General features: G+C 34.6%; 1 protein-coding gene across 1 annotated transcript; it reads left to right on the top strand.

The window, feature by feature from the left end:
* Positions 1-2,886: 2,886 nt before the first annotated feature.
* Positions 2,887-6,604, top strand: LOC111910370 (alanine aminotransferase 2). Its single transcript, XM_023906213.3, has 14 exons — positions 2,887-3,320; positions 3,903-3,953; positions 4,134-4,184; positions 4,266-4,331; positions 4,419-4,480; positions 4,563-4,641; positions 4,725-4,829; positions 4,930-5,040; positions 5,133-5,270; positions 5,369-5,443; positions 5,540-5,660; positions 5,730-5,959; positions 6,042-6,245; positions 6,337-6,604. The coding sequence occupies exons 1-14, from the start codon at positions 3,111-3,113 to the stop codon at positions 6,451-6,453; spliced, it is 1,620 nt and encodes a 539-aa protein (XP_023761981.1). The 5' UTR covers positions 2,887-3,110; the 3' UTR covers positions 6,454-6,604.
* The last annotated feature ends 12,102 nt before the right edge of the window (positions 6,605-18,706 follow it).

Genomic DNA, 18,706 nt, shown 5'->3' with positions numbered 1-18,706 from the left:
CTCGTTTATTTTTTAATCATCTAGCCATATCTTACGGGCGTTACAGGTTTCTGTCTCAACCACCTTGAACTGCAAAATACTAAAACCCTGCAACGATTAGAGTTCTATTATGAGGATTAAGGAGATACGTCACAAACTTCTATTAATTTATTAATCATTGATAAATTAACAAACTGGATCCCTAATAAACTCTCATGTCAATAGTTGTTTAAATCGGTTAATATGTAACCCAAAAAGACTACTATTAATGGTAATATTACTAACTGTTGTGACTGTGAACACTATTTGCAACGATTGAAATCATTATGACTAATGTATTTCTTCACCTAATATAATGTATTATTGCTATTAAATAAAGTTTGTGTTGATATTAAATATAGTTGGTATTTGTACCATAATAATTACTAATATCAAAACTACAATGTTGTTACCAAAACCAAGACAAGTAACATATGATTCCATTGTCCATACGTGCCACGTATGAGAACACGTCTCACGTAGGATGTCATGTCAGCAAAAACTAAAAAAATACATCATAATGACTGAATGTGTATAAAAACAATAATGATTGAATATGTACAAAAACAACAATGACTTATGTTGCAAAAAAAAAAAAAACATTAAGGACCAAATGTGTACAGACTGAAAACTTAACATAAAGTAATCGTCCATAAAGATAAAATGTATAAAAAAAAACAATAAGTTCAAAGACTTATTAAAAAAAAACTAAACTTGTACAAAATAAAAACTATATCACATTTTTGGGTCGTTTTCTCCATGATAAAACTCCTTGGGTAACATTGATATATATATATATATATATATATATATATATATATATATATATATATATATATATATATATATATATATATATATATATATATATATATATATATATATATATATATATATATGACTCAACTAGTTATGTATTTACGTACTTCTTACAAATATAATATATTTACTTTTGATTTTAAAAATGTGGATTTTAAATCATATATATTTCGGGTTTTAGATCAAGTGTTTTTTATAAAACTAGTTTGCAACCAGTTGGGAACCACGGGTAAAAACTTTCTAAAACATTTATATTATTAATAAGATTTAAGTTTTTTAAAACTTTTTGTATTTATTATTTAAAATTAATATATATTTATTTAAATATTCTTATATACATTATGTATGTGTAGACAGTGTAGTCATCTAATATAATTATGATTTATAAAACAAAATATAAATTTGAGTAGATTGTAAACAAAAACATAATCAATAATGAAAATGACACGAATAAATCAATGACACTCTTAATCTCGTGCTTAATTAAAAATTCATATATTCAATTTAAAAAGGTATGAACGGGATGAAAAATGTAATTTTAAATAAAGAGAGAAGTGGGATTTACAAGAAAATAAATTAAAAAAAAAAGATTGTAAGGTTAATTAAATGGTCTTTTATTTTTTGATTTTGTATAATAAAATGGGTTATCTTAATATTGGATTTTGGAACACACGTATAGCAGGAGGATGTATGGATATGAAGTATAAAGAACTCATAACAAATCTCGAAGGAGGAGACAACTGATATCACAATACCCAAAATAGAACGTATCAAAAATGCTAAAAAGATAAATTGTTGAATACTAATTTACATTTACAATCACATAAATAGATAGAGATAGAGTTACTTAGAGTCATATAAACACGTAAAGAAAAATAAAATGCTATGATCATTCTTTTAAATATACTAAAATACTAATGCCAACCTGTGATATTTGAATGATACTGAAACTGCAGCCACGTGAAGCTGTTTTTCCGTGAGGAAAAAGTTACAAGATGGTAAATATATACTAGACATTATGGTATGTTTTTATTCCGATTTAAATATATGCAAGAATTACAAGATTACAAGATGGTAAATATATACGGGGCATTATCGTATGTTTTCATTCCGATTTAATTACCTACTTTTTGGGATTAGACTTTACTTTAGAATTCAAATTCAAATTAATGATTGCATAGACATTCCGTATATAGAGGAATATATACCAAATATATGTAATATGTAAGGATATATATATTCTCTGTGCACTAAATATTTCCGTGTAGATAAATAAGAAACAAATAAGAGGCTTATTATGAAAAAAAGACTGAAGAGATTATGGTTATTCACAATAAACGAAAAATGGATGTATAGCAATGTCACGTGTACAAAATACTGTTTTATTAATAAGGGAGATTTTGGTTGAATATTGTTTTTTTTTCCCTTCATAATTATATCAATAATAACTTGATAATTTTAACGTTTTGTTATGTTTCATTGTAGCCCTAACACTGTACAGATAATCTATCAAGTTTGGCCGTATCCAATACATTATACGCGACTTCTGGTATGTCATATTCAATCATGTCTCATAGAATAAATGCTACAGAACAAACAAGTAAGATCAAAGTTATTTATCTGAATTATCCTTTACTAATAATAAGTAGATTTAGCTGGATGATATCAACCTATCCAAACGTGAGACGTACGTGGATTTGATTTGGACCATCCATCCAAAACCATAAGAATGTCAACATGTCGGTGTATTCTAATTCATGATCTGATGGATACATTAAAGAGACACTTTCAACATTTTAAAAGGAATACTAAAAGAAGTTTGTTACCAAAGAAAGTTTCAAATTCTTTTAGAAAGATGTTATGCTACAACACATAGAATGTGTTAGCTTTAGCCTAACTAAGCAAAAATTAAGATACGCTCATAAAAGTTACCAAAAAAAAAAAACATAAAATATCAATGAGATGTTTTCATAGGAGTTGTATCGGTGGATATCCATTACAAAAACAAAAATAAAACCCTACAAATACATTAGATTTGGGGAATAAATTGATTGGTTAAAATGAAAAGGGTTCGAGTAAAAAAAGAGCATTACATTTGGGGAATAAGTTATCTGAGGAAGGCTAAAGGCTGTTTGTTGGATTGAATTGAATTGAATTGGGTTTGATTTTTATTGAGATTTGAGAGCGAATACGAATCTTCTGCGTGACCGCAGCCCCTTGTTTCTTTCTCCCTCACACACGCATCATTGACGGCTTAAAAAGGAAATACCGCCATGCGGAAATTCGTAGCCCACAGAGCCAAGAAGCTGATCACAAACGCCACCGCTTCCCTGCTCAATCCCCATCATCAATCGTCTTCTTCTTCAAATCAGTATTATACTTCTGCTAGGCTTGCTCGATTCTTCACATCTCTCCCTTCCGACACATCCATGGCTTCCGACAAGTCAACACCGCCTCTTACTGTCGACTCCCTCAACCCAAAGGTCGTTTCCTTGCTTCTCATTTATGTTTTTCACCTTGTTCATCACTTGATCTTCTTTGTTTTAGTTCGCTTACTTGAGCTTTATACAGTTTAAATCTTAACGCCTTAATCGGAGGCGGGTACAGATCGACTGTTTACTTTTTATTTTTTATTTTAAGTTTGCATCTTATCTTACCTTTCCCCAAAAAGAAATCGAATATTGATTTCGAAGATCAATCTAGTGGTTTTAAGTTCAAGTCGATCCAGTCCCTTTTACTATTGGAACTCCAACAACCATTTAATTTATTTGTTAAATGAGACAATCTAGTTATACTTTATTTATTGGAACCAAAACATAATCGATCTCTCTCAAAAGTCAGATAAGGACATTGGAGTGGCTCCATTATTTCTGTCACTTCTACTTTTAAATTTTCAGCATCCTTTTTCATGATGTGAATGATATAATATAAAGTCGGATCCATATCATAAAAAAAACAAATCCTAAATGAGTTTGTATCTGTAGTTTTGAACTGTTTCTATAACACCAACAAGGAAAGGTTAGCTAGAATGACCTTTATACTAATGTTTTTCCCTTTATTGCCAGGTCTTGAAATGTGAGTATGCTGTACGTGGTGAAATTGTCTCTCTGGCTCAGGTAATGTAATGAATTGGATTCGCTAAAAAAACATATTAAATAAGCATGTCATATAGGGGAACTTATTATTAATGAGTATATTGATAGAAAACTTACCATCTTTTTATCAAATTTATCTAGAATACCATAAGTTTTTATCACACAGTCGTCTATTGATGCTTTTATGTTAATTTCCCACAGACATTACAGCAAGACTTGCAAGCAAATCCAGGCACTCACCCTTTTGAGGAGGTATCATTTTTTATACTTTGTTTTCTTTTGTTTTTAACATGATAGGCTTTCTGAATGCTGATGCCACTCAAAATTTGGCAGATACTTTACTGTAACATTGGAAATCCACAATCTCTTGGTCAACAGCCCATCACTTTCTTCAGAGAGGTTTGTATTCTGCAACACTATTTAGTATTTATAAAAGGAATGTTTTAATAAGGTGTTTGCTTACTCCTGTAATTCATTGTATACTAGGTTCTTGCTTTATGTGATCATCCCACCATATTGGACAAGAGTGAAACACAGGGCTTGTTTAGGTATGCATACTTTGAACTGGTTTTAATAATGTAATTTAATACATGCATTCAAGTATACTAATATGCATGATTAAACTTACAGTGCTGATTCCATAGAAAGAGCATGGCAGATTCTTGATCAAATTCCTGGTAGAGCTACTGGTGCATATAGTCACAGTCAGGTAAACCTGTTCTCCTTTCAAAGCTTTTAGGTGTAGGGGTAAAACAGGAAATGCAGTTTTAAGGGTTTTGTAATTGGCATCAGGGTATCAAGGGATTGCGTGACACCATAGCTGCTGGCATTGAAGCTCGTGATGGTTTTCCTGCTGATCCAAATGATATCTTTTTAACAGATGGTGCAAGTCCTGCAGTAAGCCTTTGTTTTTTTATGCTGTTATCGTGTTTCTATATAGAAAATATTCATGTGATTGATTATTACAGATTTAATGATCTTGATAAATACCTACCAGGTCCATATGATGATGCAATTACTAATAAGATCAGAACAAGATGGAATCTTCTGTCCAATTCCTCAGTACCCTCTTTACTCGGCTTCAATCGCCCTTCATGGTGGAACTCTTGTATGTGTTGTTGTTAACCTGAAACTATTATCTTTTTTGAATTTTTTTTGGATACAAGAAAGATAACAGAGCAATTTATATTTATTTTTCAGGTTCCTTATTATCTTGATGAAGGAACAGGGTGGGGACTTGAGGTCTCTGAGCTCAAGAAGCAACTGGAAACTGCTAGACAAAAGGGTATTACTGTTAGAGCCCTTGTTGTCATTAATCCAGGAAACCCAACTGGCCAGGTAAATATATTATATATAAATTAATTTTCTAAACACCAGTGAAATGAATGTATTCTCTCATTGTTTTCATAATTAAATTTATTTGTGGATCTGTGTAGGTTCTTGCTGAAGAGAACCAACGAGCCATTGTTGAGTTCTGCAAGAAAGAAGGTTTGGTTCTTCTAGCAGACGAGGTAAAGAAAAATCTTACAAATTCCCAAGACTTTTATGGGCATTTTAGTAAAAGCATGATTAAGTAGGGTGACATTCATTCATGTTACATTATGCAGGTTTATCAAGAAAACATCTATGTCCCTGAAAAGCAGTTTCACTCTTTCAAGAAAGTTGCACGTTCAATGGGATATGGTGACAAGGATATTCCCTTGGTTTCTTTTCAGTCAGTGTCTAAAGGTATATATAGTCTCTTTGTAAATATGAATAGTATATATGAACATATAATATAATCCAAAACTTGTTCAGGGTATTATGGGGAATGTGGGAAAAGAGGTGGATACATGGAGGTGACTGGTTTCAGTCCTGAAGTTAGGGAACAAATCTACAAGGTGGCATCTGTGAATCTTTGTTCGAATATTTCTGGTCAAATTCTTGCAAGCCTTGTTATGAGTCCTCCAAAGGTTGGAGATGAATCCTATGATTCCTATTTTGCTGAAAGAGATGGCATCCTGACATCACTTGCAAGGCGTGCAAAGGTCAGTTAGTTAATTCAAATTGTTAATTTGTTTGCAATTATTAATTTCTTTTTTTTTTCCCTTAACATTATTGAAACTATAGACATTGGAAGATGCACTGAACAGCTTGGAGGGAGTTAGCTGCAACAAAGCAGAAGGTGCAATGTATCTTTTCCCACAGGTTAAGCTGCCAAATAAGGCCATAAAAGAGGCAGAAAAAGCTAAAAAAGCTCCGGATGCATATTATGCAATTCGCCTCCTTAATGCCACTGGTATTGTTGTGGTTCCTGGATCTGGTTTTGGTCAGGTGAGAGCATAATGTTTTTCAACAATTTTAGGGGTAAATTGGTAATTTTACTTGTGATTGTTAATTTGTTATTGGTTGGGGTTTGTGACAGGTGCCAGGAACATGGCATTTTAGGTGCACGATATTGCCGCAGGAGGAAAAGATTCCAGCCATAGTTACAAGGTTGACAGACTTCCACAAGAAGTTCATGGATGAGTTCCGTGATTAGAGGCGTTTCTTTTTTCTTTTTTTGAGAGAGAGAAAAGGATAAATTTAGATTTGAAATAAAAGCTCAAATAACTTTTACAGATTTGATAACTATGATTTTGTATCTTTGTAATGATTAGCATGATTGATAATGGTGACTGAGATTTTGTGTTTGCGTTTGCTCAACCTTTTAAAGAAGGGACCACCTATTCCAACTCTGGATACAGTTTGACTATAAGTATTTATTTATTTATTTATAATTATTTACTTAACTATTAAAAATTTGTAATTGGTATTTGTTCCATCGTTTATTTTCTTTTAAGTTAGATCTTGTTAAATGTAAGTTGAGCATTTGGAAAATTTTCATGGTACATTTGGATATGATAATACACTTGGAAGCGATGAGACATTTGAAGAAGTGCCATGCATAAGTGGTCGACAAGAGAATGACAACCTAAAGACATTCCATGCACATGAGGTGCCACTCAATGTCGCACAGATGTGTCGTGCACTGGAGGTCTAGAGTGATAGAAGGTGTCACTTAAGTGAAAGTGTGTCATGCAATGAAACTTGATGTGTTAATGGTGGATTGTTGATGCCTATGCAACATATCTCAAAGATGAAGGTTCCAGAGGCGTTTGCATAGCAAATTGTGATTGAAACTTTTCATGAGCCTTGGATTCATGGGTTTGACCTATTAGGGTTTTAGGTTTGATCGTTAGTCTATAAATATGGATGTCTGGTAGTCATTTGTATACTCTTAGGATGTCGGAAAGCACCCATGTGAAAGATCATCTAGATAATTTTAGTATGATCATCTTGGATTTACAAAGTGTGAATGTAAAGATTGAAGATAAAGATGAAACACTTACCCTCATATGTTTACTGTTGAATTCCTATGAGAATTTCGTTGTATGGTATGACAACGATCACTGTGAATGATGTGAAAGATTCTTTGATGTCCAAGGAACTGAAAAGAAAGTTTCAGTTGGTGAAAAAGTTTCTAGTTTCGGTTTTTAGACAAAGGAAGAACATCAGATGGAGGTGAAGGTAACAAAGGGAAGTCAAGTTCTGAATCTAAAGCCAATATTAGATGTTATAACTACAAGGAAAATGACACTTCAAAAGAAATTGTCCATTGCTAAAGAAATGAAATAATGGGTTTAAATCAAGCAACAACAACAATGTTCCGATGAAGTGGATGATGGTGAAGTTTTGACTGTATGTACAACTAGTCCTGTTGATGCTTGGGTCTTGGACTCTAGAGCATCCTATCATATGACATATAATCATGACTGGTTTAACTCCTTCAAAGAGTGGAATCACACATTCAAGATACGTGATGGTTTGAGCAAGCAGTATCAAGGGCAGTGACACAATGCAGATCAAGATGCACAATGATATGGCCAGTAAATCGGATTGCTAGTTTGTCTCGGATCTTTGAAAGAACTTGATCTCTCTTGGCACTTTGGCGAAGGATGGACTGAAGTAGTCTGGAAAGGGTGATTGGGTAAGAGTATCCAAGGGTGCTCTTGTAGTTATGAAGGGGAAGATGAATCATGAGATTTATTTCTTGGAAGGTTGTACGGTTATGGCATCATAAGTTGGGACATATGAGCGATAAGGGGTTGTTTGTATATGTAACTAGAAATGCTAAACCTAGTGAAGCTTGTGTTCAAGAGATACAATGCAGTGTGAAGTTCAGTCATGTTCAACATTCAAGCAAGGAGATCCTTGAGTGTATTCACTAAGATCTATGGGGTCCCTCTCCTGTGAAGTCTCATGGTGGATGTCAATACTTTGTAACTTTTTATTGATGATTACTCAAGGAAGACCTGGGTGTACTTTCTAAAGATAAAAGATGAAGATGAAGTGTTTCGACGGTTCAAGAAGTGGCAGAACATGTTGAAAAATAGATTGGGAACCAAGTCAGGCCGCTCAGAATAGAAAATAGGTTAGAGTTCTACAAGGCTTCATTTGACAACTTCTACAAAACAAATGATTTAGTGAGGCATCGCACTGTACGACTAACACCACAACAAGGCGGAGTGTAGAAAAGATGAACCAAACCCTAATGGAGCGTGATCAGTGCATGTGATTATCTGCTGATTTATCATAGCAATTCTGGGTGGAAGCAGTTAACATTGCTTGCTATCTGGTGAATAGATATCCATCAACTGCAATAGATTGTAAGATTCCTCAAGAGGCGTGGACTGGGAAACCCTCTGGTTAATGCATGATCTCTATTGGGCATGGTCTCTTTGCCCTAACTTTGACATGGTCTCTCTCACAACTATTCTATCTATGGTATGGTTTCTCACTATTATCTCTTTTCTCTTATGGTCTCTAACTGTTATCTCATTTTTTCTCATCTCTTTCTACATGTCCTACCTAATAAATTATGAGTACGGTAATATATATATATATATATATATATATATATATATATATATATATATATATATATATATATATATATATATATGATATTTTAGAAAAATCATTATCTTATATAACACATATATCATAAACTTAGGTAATAAGCACATAAATCATTTAGGCAAATTAATTACTTGATATCTATGTTTAAGTTGAAGGTAAATATTTACTCACTTGACTTACGTGAATGACTGGAGAATTCAGCAGCGCTCCGCCAAACTCCTTGAATTTTCTTCTAACGTGTCCTAGTTACGAATGTCACTAACTCTTAGCTTAATATTCCTGGTGACTAATGATAGTCTAGGTTCCTCACCAATCCTAATGTCTACATTAAGATCTATCAAGTAAGGAACAACCATGTAGGATCATATCGGAAGTAGCGTCCGTTTTGTATATAGAGTATACTGTTTGGAAATCCCACTTTAAACACCTAAATAAATTCAACCTAGATATCATCCCCGTAAGTAGATCAATCGGTATAATGACTTGGAATTGTTGATAAATCTTAATTTTAGGTTCATAATAATGACTATGAGTATAGTTAAAAGTTACACTTAAATAAAATAAGTGTAGCTTAACTTACAGAGCATACTGATGAAAAACTGGGAATTAAGCGGGCAGAACTCTGACTCAAGAGCTCCTAATCGTCGGCTATCAGACACCGTAGGGCTTCGCCGACTAAAAGCTTAAGGTAGAAAGGGCTTACAAATAGGAGAAATTGATAGAGAAACGTAGGAATGGTGTGGGATTGAACTGAAATCCGACTCTTATTTATATACTGATTTTGGATTGCACGTCAAGCACCAGGTCCCTTGCGCGTTGCACATTTGGTCGGAAGTGATGACGTGTAGATTTTTGCGTGGTGCCACGTGTCGCATTCTGGGTTGAGTGTTAGTGAGCGTGGCACACTTTGTCGTTGCATGCGGGTGCGCGCGAAAAATTGTGTTCCCTATAAACTTCATATCTTCTTCATAAGAGCTATTTTTTACGGGTTTTATATCCACGAGTAGCTATCGACGAGATCTACAACTTTCATTTAGACTCCGTCGGCTAGTTTTGACTTTATTTTTAAAGCTATATTTTTAACAGACTTAGACTGTTAAAATCCGTTAAAAAAATTGTAACTCTCTCATGTGATATTCATTCTCGACTGTCTTTATATCGACGAAATCATGAGAACGATATCTTCAACTCTCATTTAGATTGTTTTTCCTAACAATCAACCGATCTATACTTCAGTTTCTGAGCCATATACTCACACGCTGAAACTTGTGAAAATCTTAACTTCCTCTCACGAAGTCAGATTTTGACTTTATCTATATATACATTCTCGGTTTAACGACTACTACTACTTTTATTTAGATTACCTAGGCTAAAAAGCAACCTATCTCTGATTCATTATTTATGACATCCAGTTCGAACGCGAAACTTCAAAAGGTCGTAACTTCTTCACTCGAAGTCAGATTTGGGCGTTCTTGACGTGCACGAAATCCTCGTCACATATACTATAACATTGGTTAAGATTATTTATCCTAAATAATCTTCTATCAGAATGTCAATTTTAATGCTTATAATAGTCAAATTGACTAGCCCTAATTTACGGGTGTTACATAAAAGAGCAGGATAGTTACAATTTACTCGCTATATTGGGAAAGTCTTATGGTTGTTCTATTTTGATCAATCCAAACTTATTGGTACTTCTTTGGCGGTTCGATACAATCGGGGAAAAGCTCATCGAGAAATGGTAAAGTGGGTCTTGTGACACTTGAAGGGAATGCTTGATGTTTGTCTAGTGTATGGTGGTAATGAGCAACATACATACTTGTTTAGATGGATAGACTTAGATCATGAAGGTGATCTGGAGGTAAGAAGATCACCAGTGGTTGGTCTCGTTGAGAGTCTTATTTTGAAGGTGGAGAAACCTATCGTGTTCTATGACACGTTTTACATACAAAAATATGGTAGCAAGGAGAATTCAGAAGACATGTTGACAAATTCGTTACCCAGAGATAAGCTCAAGCTATCCTTGGAGTTGGTTGATCTTTGTAGGAGTTAGGTACCATCAGGGATGGATGATAAAAGTAGAGGAAGTTCTTTTTTAAGGTGGAATTTAGAGGATATCAAGTCAAGCCAGAGATTGTTAAATGTGACATGAGAATTTGGAGCATTCTCATGACATAGTTAGATACAGTTGCACAATTGTATACGACAACACAGTTGGATACAGTGGCATTTAGATTCGACGGCACAGTAGGATACAACGACATAGTTGGATTCAATGACATTGTTGGATTCAACGACACTATTGGATACATCGACACAACTGGATTCGGTGGTATAGTTGGATACGATGGCACACTTGTAGATTTCCATGCATAGTAGGTGTCACAAAGTGACATAAGGTACCACTCAATGACACCTCGACAAGAGAGTGACACTTTGACGACGTTTGATGAACCGAATGTGTCACCAAGTGTGAATGTGCCATTTAATTTCGCACTGATGTGCCATCATGGCACCTCAATGATGTATCAAGCACTAGAAGTGCCACAGAGTGATAGAAGATGGCACTAAGTGATAAGGTGTGCCATGCAATGACACCTGATGTGCCAATTTTGGATTATTGATGCCAATGTAATGTATCTCAAGGATTAAGGTTCCGGAAGCGGCTACATGAAGAATTGTGATTGATTAATACCTTTCAGGGGCCAATGGATTGATGGGTTTGTTCCATTAGGGTTTAATGTCTGATCCCTAGTCTATAAATAAAGATATTTACTTGTCATTTGTATGTGTCTTTTATATCCCTAGTGAGTAGGTCGAATCTTTGTTGAATTGTACTTGTAACCTCTGTTTGAGAACTCTTGAATAAATAATACTTCCCTACTGCATGTGGACGTAGGTCACCTTAAGCGAATCACATAAATATTGTGTTTTTATGTGCTTTTGTTTTCGTTTGTGATCCGCATTATTTCCTAACAATGGTCATAACATCTTGGCAAATGTCATCAGAATTGTTCTGATTCTTGATAGTGTCATCTGATTTCCTAACATGTCTATTTAAGTTTAGCATTTAAAATTAATTTATTTTTATTATATACTTATGAAAAGAGTTTATTACTTTAAAAATAATACAAATATTCAATATTGATATATTTATTATATTAAATACTTTATCTATATTTTTAGAGTAAATTATAGACTTGGCCCTTTGGTTTATATGAAATAACACTCTTAGTCCAACTTTTGATAAAATGATACCAAGGGTCCTGATTAAGGGTTTTGGTAACACAGGTGGTCCCTGGGATCATTACTGTTAAATAGATCTCCGTTAAATTGATGTAAAATCACGCAAACACTCCTAAGGAACCAAATCTATAAACTATTAACAAAATGCCCTATAAGGCCTAAAAGCTCCCTGTCGGAGCTTCTTCATGCTTTCTCTCTTTTCTTGCACGACAGTTCCTAGAATCGGATGTTGGCTCTACATGAACAACACTAAGGATCTGAGGGTCAGAATCATTCATCCAAGAGGCCTTGATGAGCTTCACGATTGAGTAGAAAGATAGAAATCAAGAGACAAAGAAGCACCTATGTAAAAGTTATAAATCGTACTGTGTTGATTGATTTTCGTGAGAATCAATCAGGATCGGTCCGCTGATTTTGAAGACCCTGTGTAACTAGTAAAGACGGGCCCCTATATATATATATATATATATATATATATATATATATATATATATATATATATATATATATATTATAAACTTAATAAAAAAACAATTGCAATATTATAAAATTTAAAGGACTAAATACATAACTTCTAGAAACCGATTTAGTAAAAGAAATTTAAAGATGTGGTATCTTGTACAACATGGAATAATAAAGGACCAAAAACATAAGTTGGAGTATAATAAAGTGTTGAAAATGTAACAATATCAATTTAACTAAAACAAATCAGCGTATTTATCAGGGATAATGACTTAAAATGGTAATATATTTTTTGATTTGTATACATTTGGTCAATGATTTTTTTCGTCCAAATGTACTCCTTCAACTTGTTAAACTGTACACATTCAGTCCTTATGACCGGCTACTACAGGTTAGCCAGTAAAAATGACTTAATAGGGTAAAATATTTCTCATTTCTTAAATTTGAAGATGTGGTATATTGTATAACATGGAATAAATAAAGGACTGAAAATGTAAGCTGGAGTATAATAAAGTGTTGACGGTATCAATTTAATTAAAACATATCAGCCTATGTATGAAGCTAAAGAAATATAATGAAAGTGTAACTTGGAGCATAAATAAAGGGTTAAAAGTGTAAATAACAAAAGCCAGTATTTACTTAGGCGGGTGTCGAACCAAGGTATTCAGTAAATTTAAACAACACCTGGTCCGACTGAACCACTTAGCTCTTGTATGTGAATCTGAATAGACAAAATTGCAAGAATGGTCCTTGTGGTATCTTGAAAATTGTTACTTTGGGCAAAACAAGTATGGACTAGCACCAATGGTCCTAAACTTTACGTTTTGTTGCGAGTTTGATCCATTTTGGATTGATTTTTAATAAAATGATAATTTTGCCCTTTTTATTTCCTTTTTTGAGTTTTTTAATTACAAAATCAAAAAAAGAAAAGAAAAAACAGAATACTCCCTCCCTCCCCCCCTCTCTCTTTCTTTCTCCCTCTCTCTCTTTCTCTAGTTAAGAGAACGTCAGCACCCCTCCGCCAACCCTCACTCCTACCGAAAAGCCTGAACACCACCGCCGGGAAAAGATGAACGCCACCAGCACCACCAGAAAAGATGAATGTCACCACCACCACAAGTCAACTATACTAGTGTATACCACCATACCCCCCTTTTAAGATCTTGATCGTAAGAACTTTTGTTGAAACGTCGCGTCTTTGCACATGTCAGAATGTCGGATCTGTCACCTACCGTCGAAGCCCTTCGTTGGACCTGAAAAACAATTATCGGAGCTGCCTGTTATAACAAACCCTAGCGCCGCCGCCTGTCATAGCAAACCCTAGGACTGTTTTTCGTCTCTCTCACAGATCCGAGGTGGTTTAGGGTTTGCAAAGCCTAGTTTCGTTTGTGTTTCTTCGTTTAACTCCTACTCCGACGATGAAGTTAGGTTCAAGTTTGCGATTTCTCTCTCACATGCAGGAGACGATGTGTATATCTCTCATCATCGACGAAACCGACAACTTCTTGTGGTTTCTGGCACATAATCGACAAATACCACCATTTCAAATCCGACGAGTTAGGTGGCGTTCCGCCTCAGATCTTTGAATCGATTTTTGGGTTTTGTGTGTGTTATATATATATATATATATATATATATATATATATATATATATATATGTGTGTGTGTGTGTGTGTGTGTGTGTGTGTGTATGTGTGTGTGTTTATGGGTTGAATTTGTTGAAAATCGATAGATGTTTATGTAGATCAGATCTTTGAATCGATTTTTGGGTTTTGTGTGTTCGTCAGATTTGATTGTGTATGGTTTTGTTTCTAAGATGATTTTTTTGGCTTAGATGAAGTGTTAGAAAAAGTTTAGGTAGAGATGGAGGTGGCAGAAGATGTTTTTCAGTGTTCTTGAATCTTTGAATATGTAGAGAGAGAGATGTATTTTCTTTTTATTTTTTTAATTATAAAAATATTTATATAAATAAATAAACTACAAAAACAAAAGCTAAGGGTAAAATCGTCATTAAAAAAAGTTTAAAGTAAATTGAACCAAAGTGGCAAGAAAATAAAAACATTTGGACCATGAGTGCTAATCCAAACCTATTTGACCAAAAGTGACAATTTCCATCTAGCCACAAGGACCATTCTTGCAATTTTGTCATTTGAATAAAATGATATATATTAAAGTTTTAACTAGATAATTTGGCTAAAACGCATATCTATATTTTTTCATGGTTCTGTGGTGCCGCACACCTTTGAACCCCTTAGGGTCGGGCCTGGAATCACTTTGTATAAGTTTTGTGACAGGTCAACGAAGAATGGGACGAGAATGAGATTAGGGTTCGAACAACAAAGTAAAGGATGGAAAACCATAAGTCCTTGAGTGAGGGAGGTATGGATTTTGGACCAGAGGATTACTACGAATTTAAAAAAAAACCACTACTACCAGTAACGCCCGTAGATCCGGGCTAGTCAATTTAAGGACAATAAGCGTCAAAAATGACTTTTTAATGGAAGATTATTTTGAAGGACTAATCTTAACTAAGTTGTAGTATATGTTACAAGGATTCCGTACATATAAAGAATGCCCAAATCTGACTTCGTATGAGGAAATTATGATTTTTCTAAGTTTCAGCTTAGCAGTATGCAACCCGAAACTCGAATTCGAGATCGAGTTATTTCTAGCCGAAGCAATCTAAACGAGAATCGAAGATCTCGTCATTAGCAGTACAATGATAAAAAGACAGACGAAAACGGACGTCGGATGAAGAAGTTATGAATTTATAACGGTGTTTTCTTGTCCCAGCCTACTAAAAATAAATAATAAAAATAAATTCAAAATTAGCCGATGGAGTCTAAACGAAAGTTGTAGAGCATAGTCTCACCTATGCGTGTATATAAAGAACAATGAAAACGGAGTTCGTATGAGGAAGATATGAATTTTTAAAGTTTATTAAATAATTAAAATATATATTTAATCTTTAATTCGGATGTATATCTGAAGGAGTCATTGATCTTATTCGGCGTACACCCAGCATACCCCAGTGCATGAACCCCTCGGACTCGAGTGCCTCGCATGCGTAAGCAATGACGTTTTTTGGCACTACGCCCAGCATAATGCGAAGGTTCAACCCTATAAATACCTTGCGAGGGCAGCCGGACTTCTTGCTCATTTTCTCTTCTCTCTCTCTCTCTCTCTCCCGTTTTACCTCGTTTTTCGTGCCAGAATTATCCCGAAGCCTCGATATTATTCTCGAGACCCAAAGCAAGTCCCGAAGCCTGAAGACCCCGAGAAGTAAAATTCCCGAGCCGAAGCTCTGCCCGCGAGGAGCCCGGTTTTTGTGAAGATCTCCCGGTTTCACCGAATAATACTACTTCTACAAGCCGTAGTGCTGTCCGATCATTTTCTGATCAAGTGAGTGTGTGGGTATTTTCTTCTAACACATAAATATAAAGTATTAACTATGAAATACGTGCTATGTGTTATATATTATTTGTCTATTCGAGATGGGCTTGGAATTGATGTTTTTATATAGGTGTTAAATAATTTAAACTGTATATGTATTTTATATCTACAAAAATGTTGGGTAGAACATGGGTAGATGAAATAGTGGCGACTATGAGACGTACAGCCTATTGAGTAAGCTTTGGTGACGATGCGACTTCGTGCTTATTTGATAAACCTTGGTGACGATGTGACTTTGTGCCTATTGAGTAAAGCCTTGGTGACGATGTGTCTTCGTGCCTATTGAGTAAACCCTGGCGACTATGTGACTTAGTGCCTATTGAGTAAAGCCTTGGTGACGATGCGACTTCGTGCCTATTGAGTAAACCCTGGAGACTATGTGACTTAGTGCCTATCGAGTAAACCTTGGTGACAATGTGACTTCATGCCTATTGATAAACCTTGGTGACGATGTGACTTCGTGCCTATTGTATAAACCCTGGTGACTATGGAGTTAGCACCTGTTAAGTGAACCTTGGTGACTATGGAGTTAGCGCCTGTTGAGTAAACCTTGGTGACTATGGAGTTAGCGTCGGATAGCTATGGATTTAGTATCTAATGGATAAATTTTTGGCAGCAATGGACTTCGTGCCAATTCCTTATGTAAATCCTTAGGAATGAATGAATGAAGGATAATTGGTTCTTAGGGTAAATCCTTAAGAAATAAAGGAGATATGGGGATGGGTATTTGGGTTGATTGTTTGATGATTGAATAATAAATGTATTATTGTGGGTTGAAAACCCTATATGCTCACCAGGCTCCCAAGCCTGACCCACTCAGTTTTCTTTGTATCATAGGTATCGATGCGAAGACCCATTTTACTGAGAGATTAAAAGAGATGTGAATCACTAGTGTAAATGAATGCATGATATGTTTATGTTATGTGTCTATATCGGAACATGACATCCCGAGGTTTTATTATTAAATAAAAATACATTCTCTTTGAGAAATGTTTTGATAAGTTATTATCATATCTTGTTTTGGGAACAAATTCCGCAACCGTTTTCTTTAAACGATTACTCTGATTTATAAAACAAAGCATAAACAAATCGGTCTTTTTTTGGCCGTGAAATTGGGGATGTCACACTACCCTACTTGAACTGATTCCAAGACATGATTTTTTGTTCTACGACTTCAACATCAGTTTTAGTGATGCCCTCATTGATAGATGAGTTCAGTTGAAACAATCTCTTCTTGCTGTTCAAGAAAGGACCTCCATTTTGTTGATCTTTCTTCTTCCTCCTGAAGTATGAATAAAACATAGTATTCCGCTGGTGACTGAGGATGGGGCTAGCAGGTGGTGAAAGTTGTGTTGTTGTGGGAAAGTGATTTTTTGGTTGTGAAGGTGGGAGCAACAATGATGGTGGCAATGACATGGTGGTTGTGAGGGTGATGGTCAGGGCCGACCCCGAGAGTTTGTAGGCCCTGTGGAATTTGATAAAAATAAGCCCCCAAAATAAGTTATAATAATCGGTAAAAATGGAATAAAGTTGCTAATATAATCCGGTTGCACTGGTCCTATATGTTATTATACATTCGAGTCAACATACTAACTTATATATGTTGCATAAAAACTAATTGCCCAAGGTCTTCATCATTTCTTATAGCTAGCCCAAAATGCCTTGGAAATATTTTATTTTACTTGTATTACATTTCCAACCAACTCCGCTGCTTATGTGTCTACAAGCAACAAAATCAAGTTAGAAGATGTTCCATTTATTAGTAATTCATATCATTATCTCGAACCAAGAAACATCATATTTAAGCTTTTATGTCCTTTGTATTAATTCAAATCTTTATAAGGATTAAGGAAATTTGTATGCCACTAGAAACATAAATAGGTAAATTAACGTCAATATACAAAATCCCATATGTTACTTTTGATCAACGTATTATAATCCCATCATCATTAAACAATGATATCTGAGAAAAATTACGTTAGCAAGCAAGGTACTCAAGGACAACTGCAAAGTAAAAAGAAGCACTGATTTCTTCTTATTGGTTATGTTACTTTTGATTTGTGTGCTTGTATAATAATTTTTGTTCTTTTGAACAACAAAGCTTTTTATTAACATAAGAATGCCAACAAGAAGCTGGCACGATGATATAGTACAAAAAACAAAATAAAAACAACAATAAGTACAAGCACTTACCCAAGACCTAAAAACCCCAAGTTTTCATTTGGACAATGAAACAAAACAGATCATGCAGCAAGCCAACATAAAGAACCACAACAAGTCCCCCCATAGCCAACCACATGCAAAAAATGCCAGCCCTTGAACAAATTACACAATCGAAAATCCTACCAAAAAAGATGAATAAGCAAATCAAGGAACTTTGGAATAGTTACACTAGAATGAAGATTAAACAATGAGTTATGAATGCGTACCTTTATTGGATTCCATGTTGCTCTAGAACATGAAATGTGTTTTGTCTAACAAAGATCTGCAATAAATAATTAATCAAGAACATCCTCTTATTAATCACAAAGATGAATGAGTTGTGTGAATCGACAAAATCATTATTGGACGTGAATCAAAAAAAGTCTGACACTATCAAGTAGACAAGAACGTTGTTCCTGGATGTAAATCGACACATAGTTTGAAGATAACATTCACTGACAAATCGTTCC

This window comes from Lactuca sativa, chromosome 5 (assembly GCF_002870075.4).
Source record: "Lactuca sativa cultivar Salinas chromosome 5, Lsat_Salinas_v11, whole genome shotgun sequence".
In the NCBI taxonomy this organism is placed as follows: Eukaryota; Viridiplantae; Streptophyta; class Magnoliopsida; order Asterales; family Asteraceae; genus Lactuca; species Lactuca sativa.
Note: the sequence above shows the minus strand (reverse complement) of the source record. Positions and strands in the feature narration are given on the sequence as shown.

What these genes read in the sequence shown, in the direction of transcription:
- LOC111910370 (XM_023906213.3), top strand. Translation starts at nt 3,111, where the DNA reads ATGCGGAAATTCGTAGCCCACAGAGCCAAGAAGCTGATCACAAACGCC. An exon ending in CAGGAAACCCAACTGGCCAG is followed by an intron (nt 5,271 to 5,368) that starts GTAAATATATTA and finishes GGATCTGTGTAG; the next exon opens with GTTCTTGCTGAAGAGAACCA. An exon ending in TGGTTCTTCTAGCAGACGAG is followed by an intron (nt 5,444 to 5,539) that starts GTAAAGAAAAAT and finishes TACATTATGCAG; the next exon opens with GTTTATCAAGAAAACATCTA.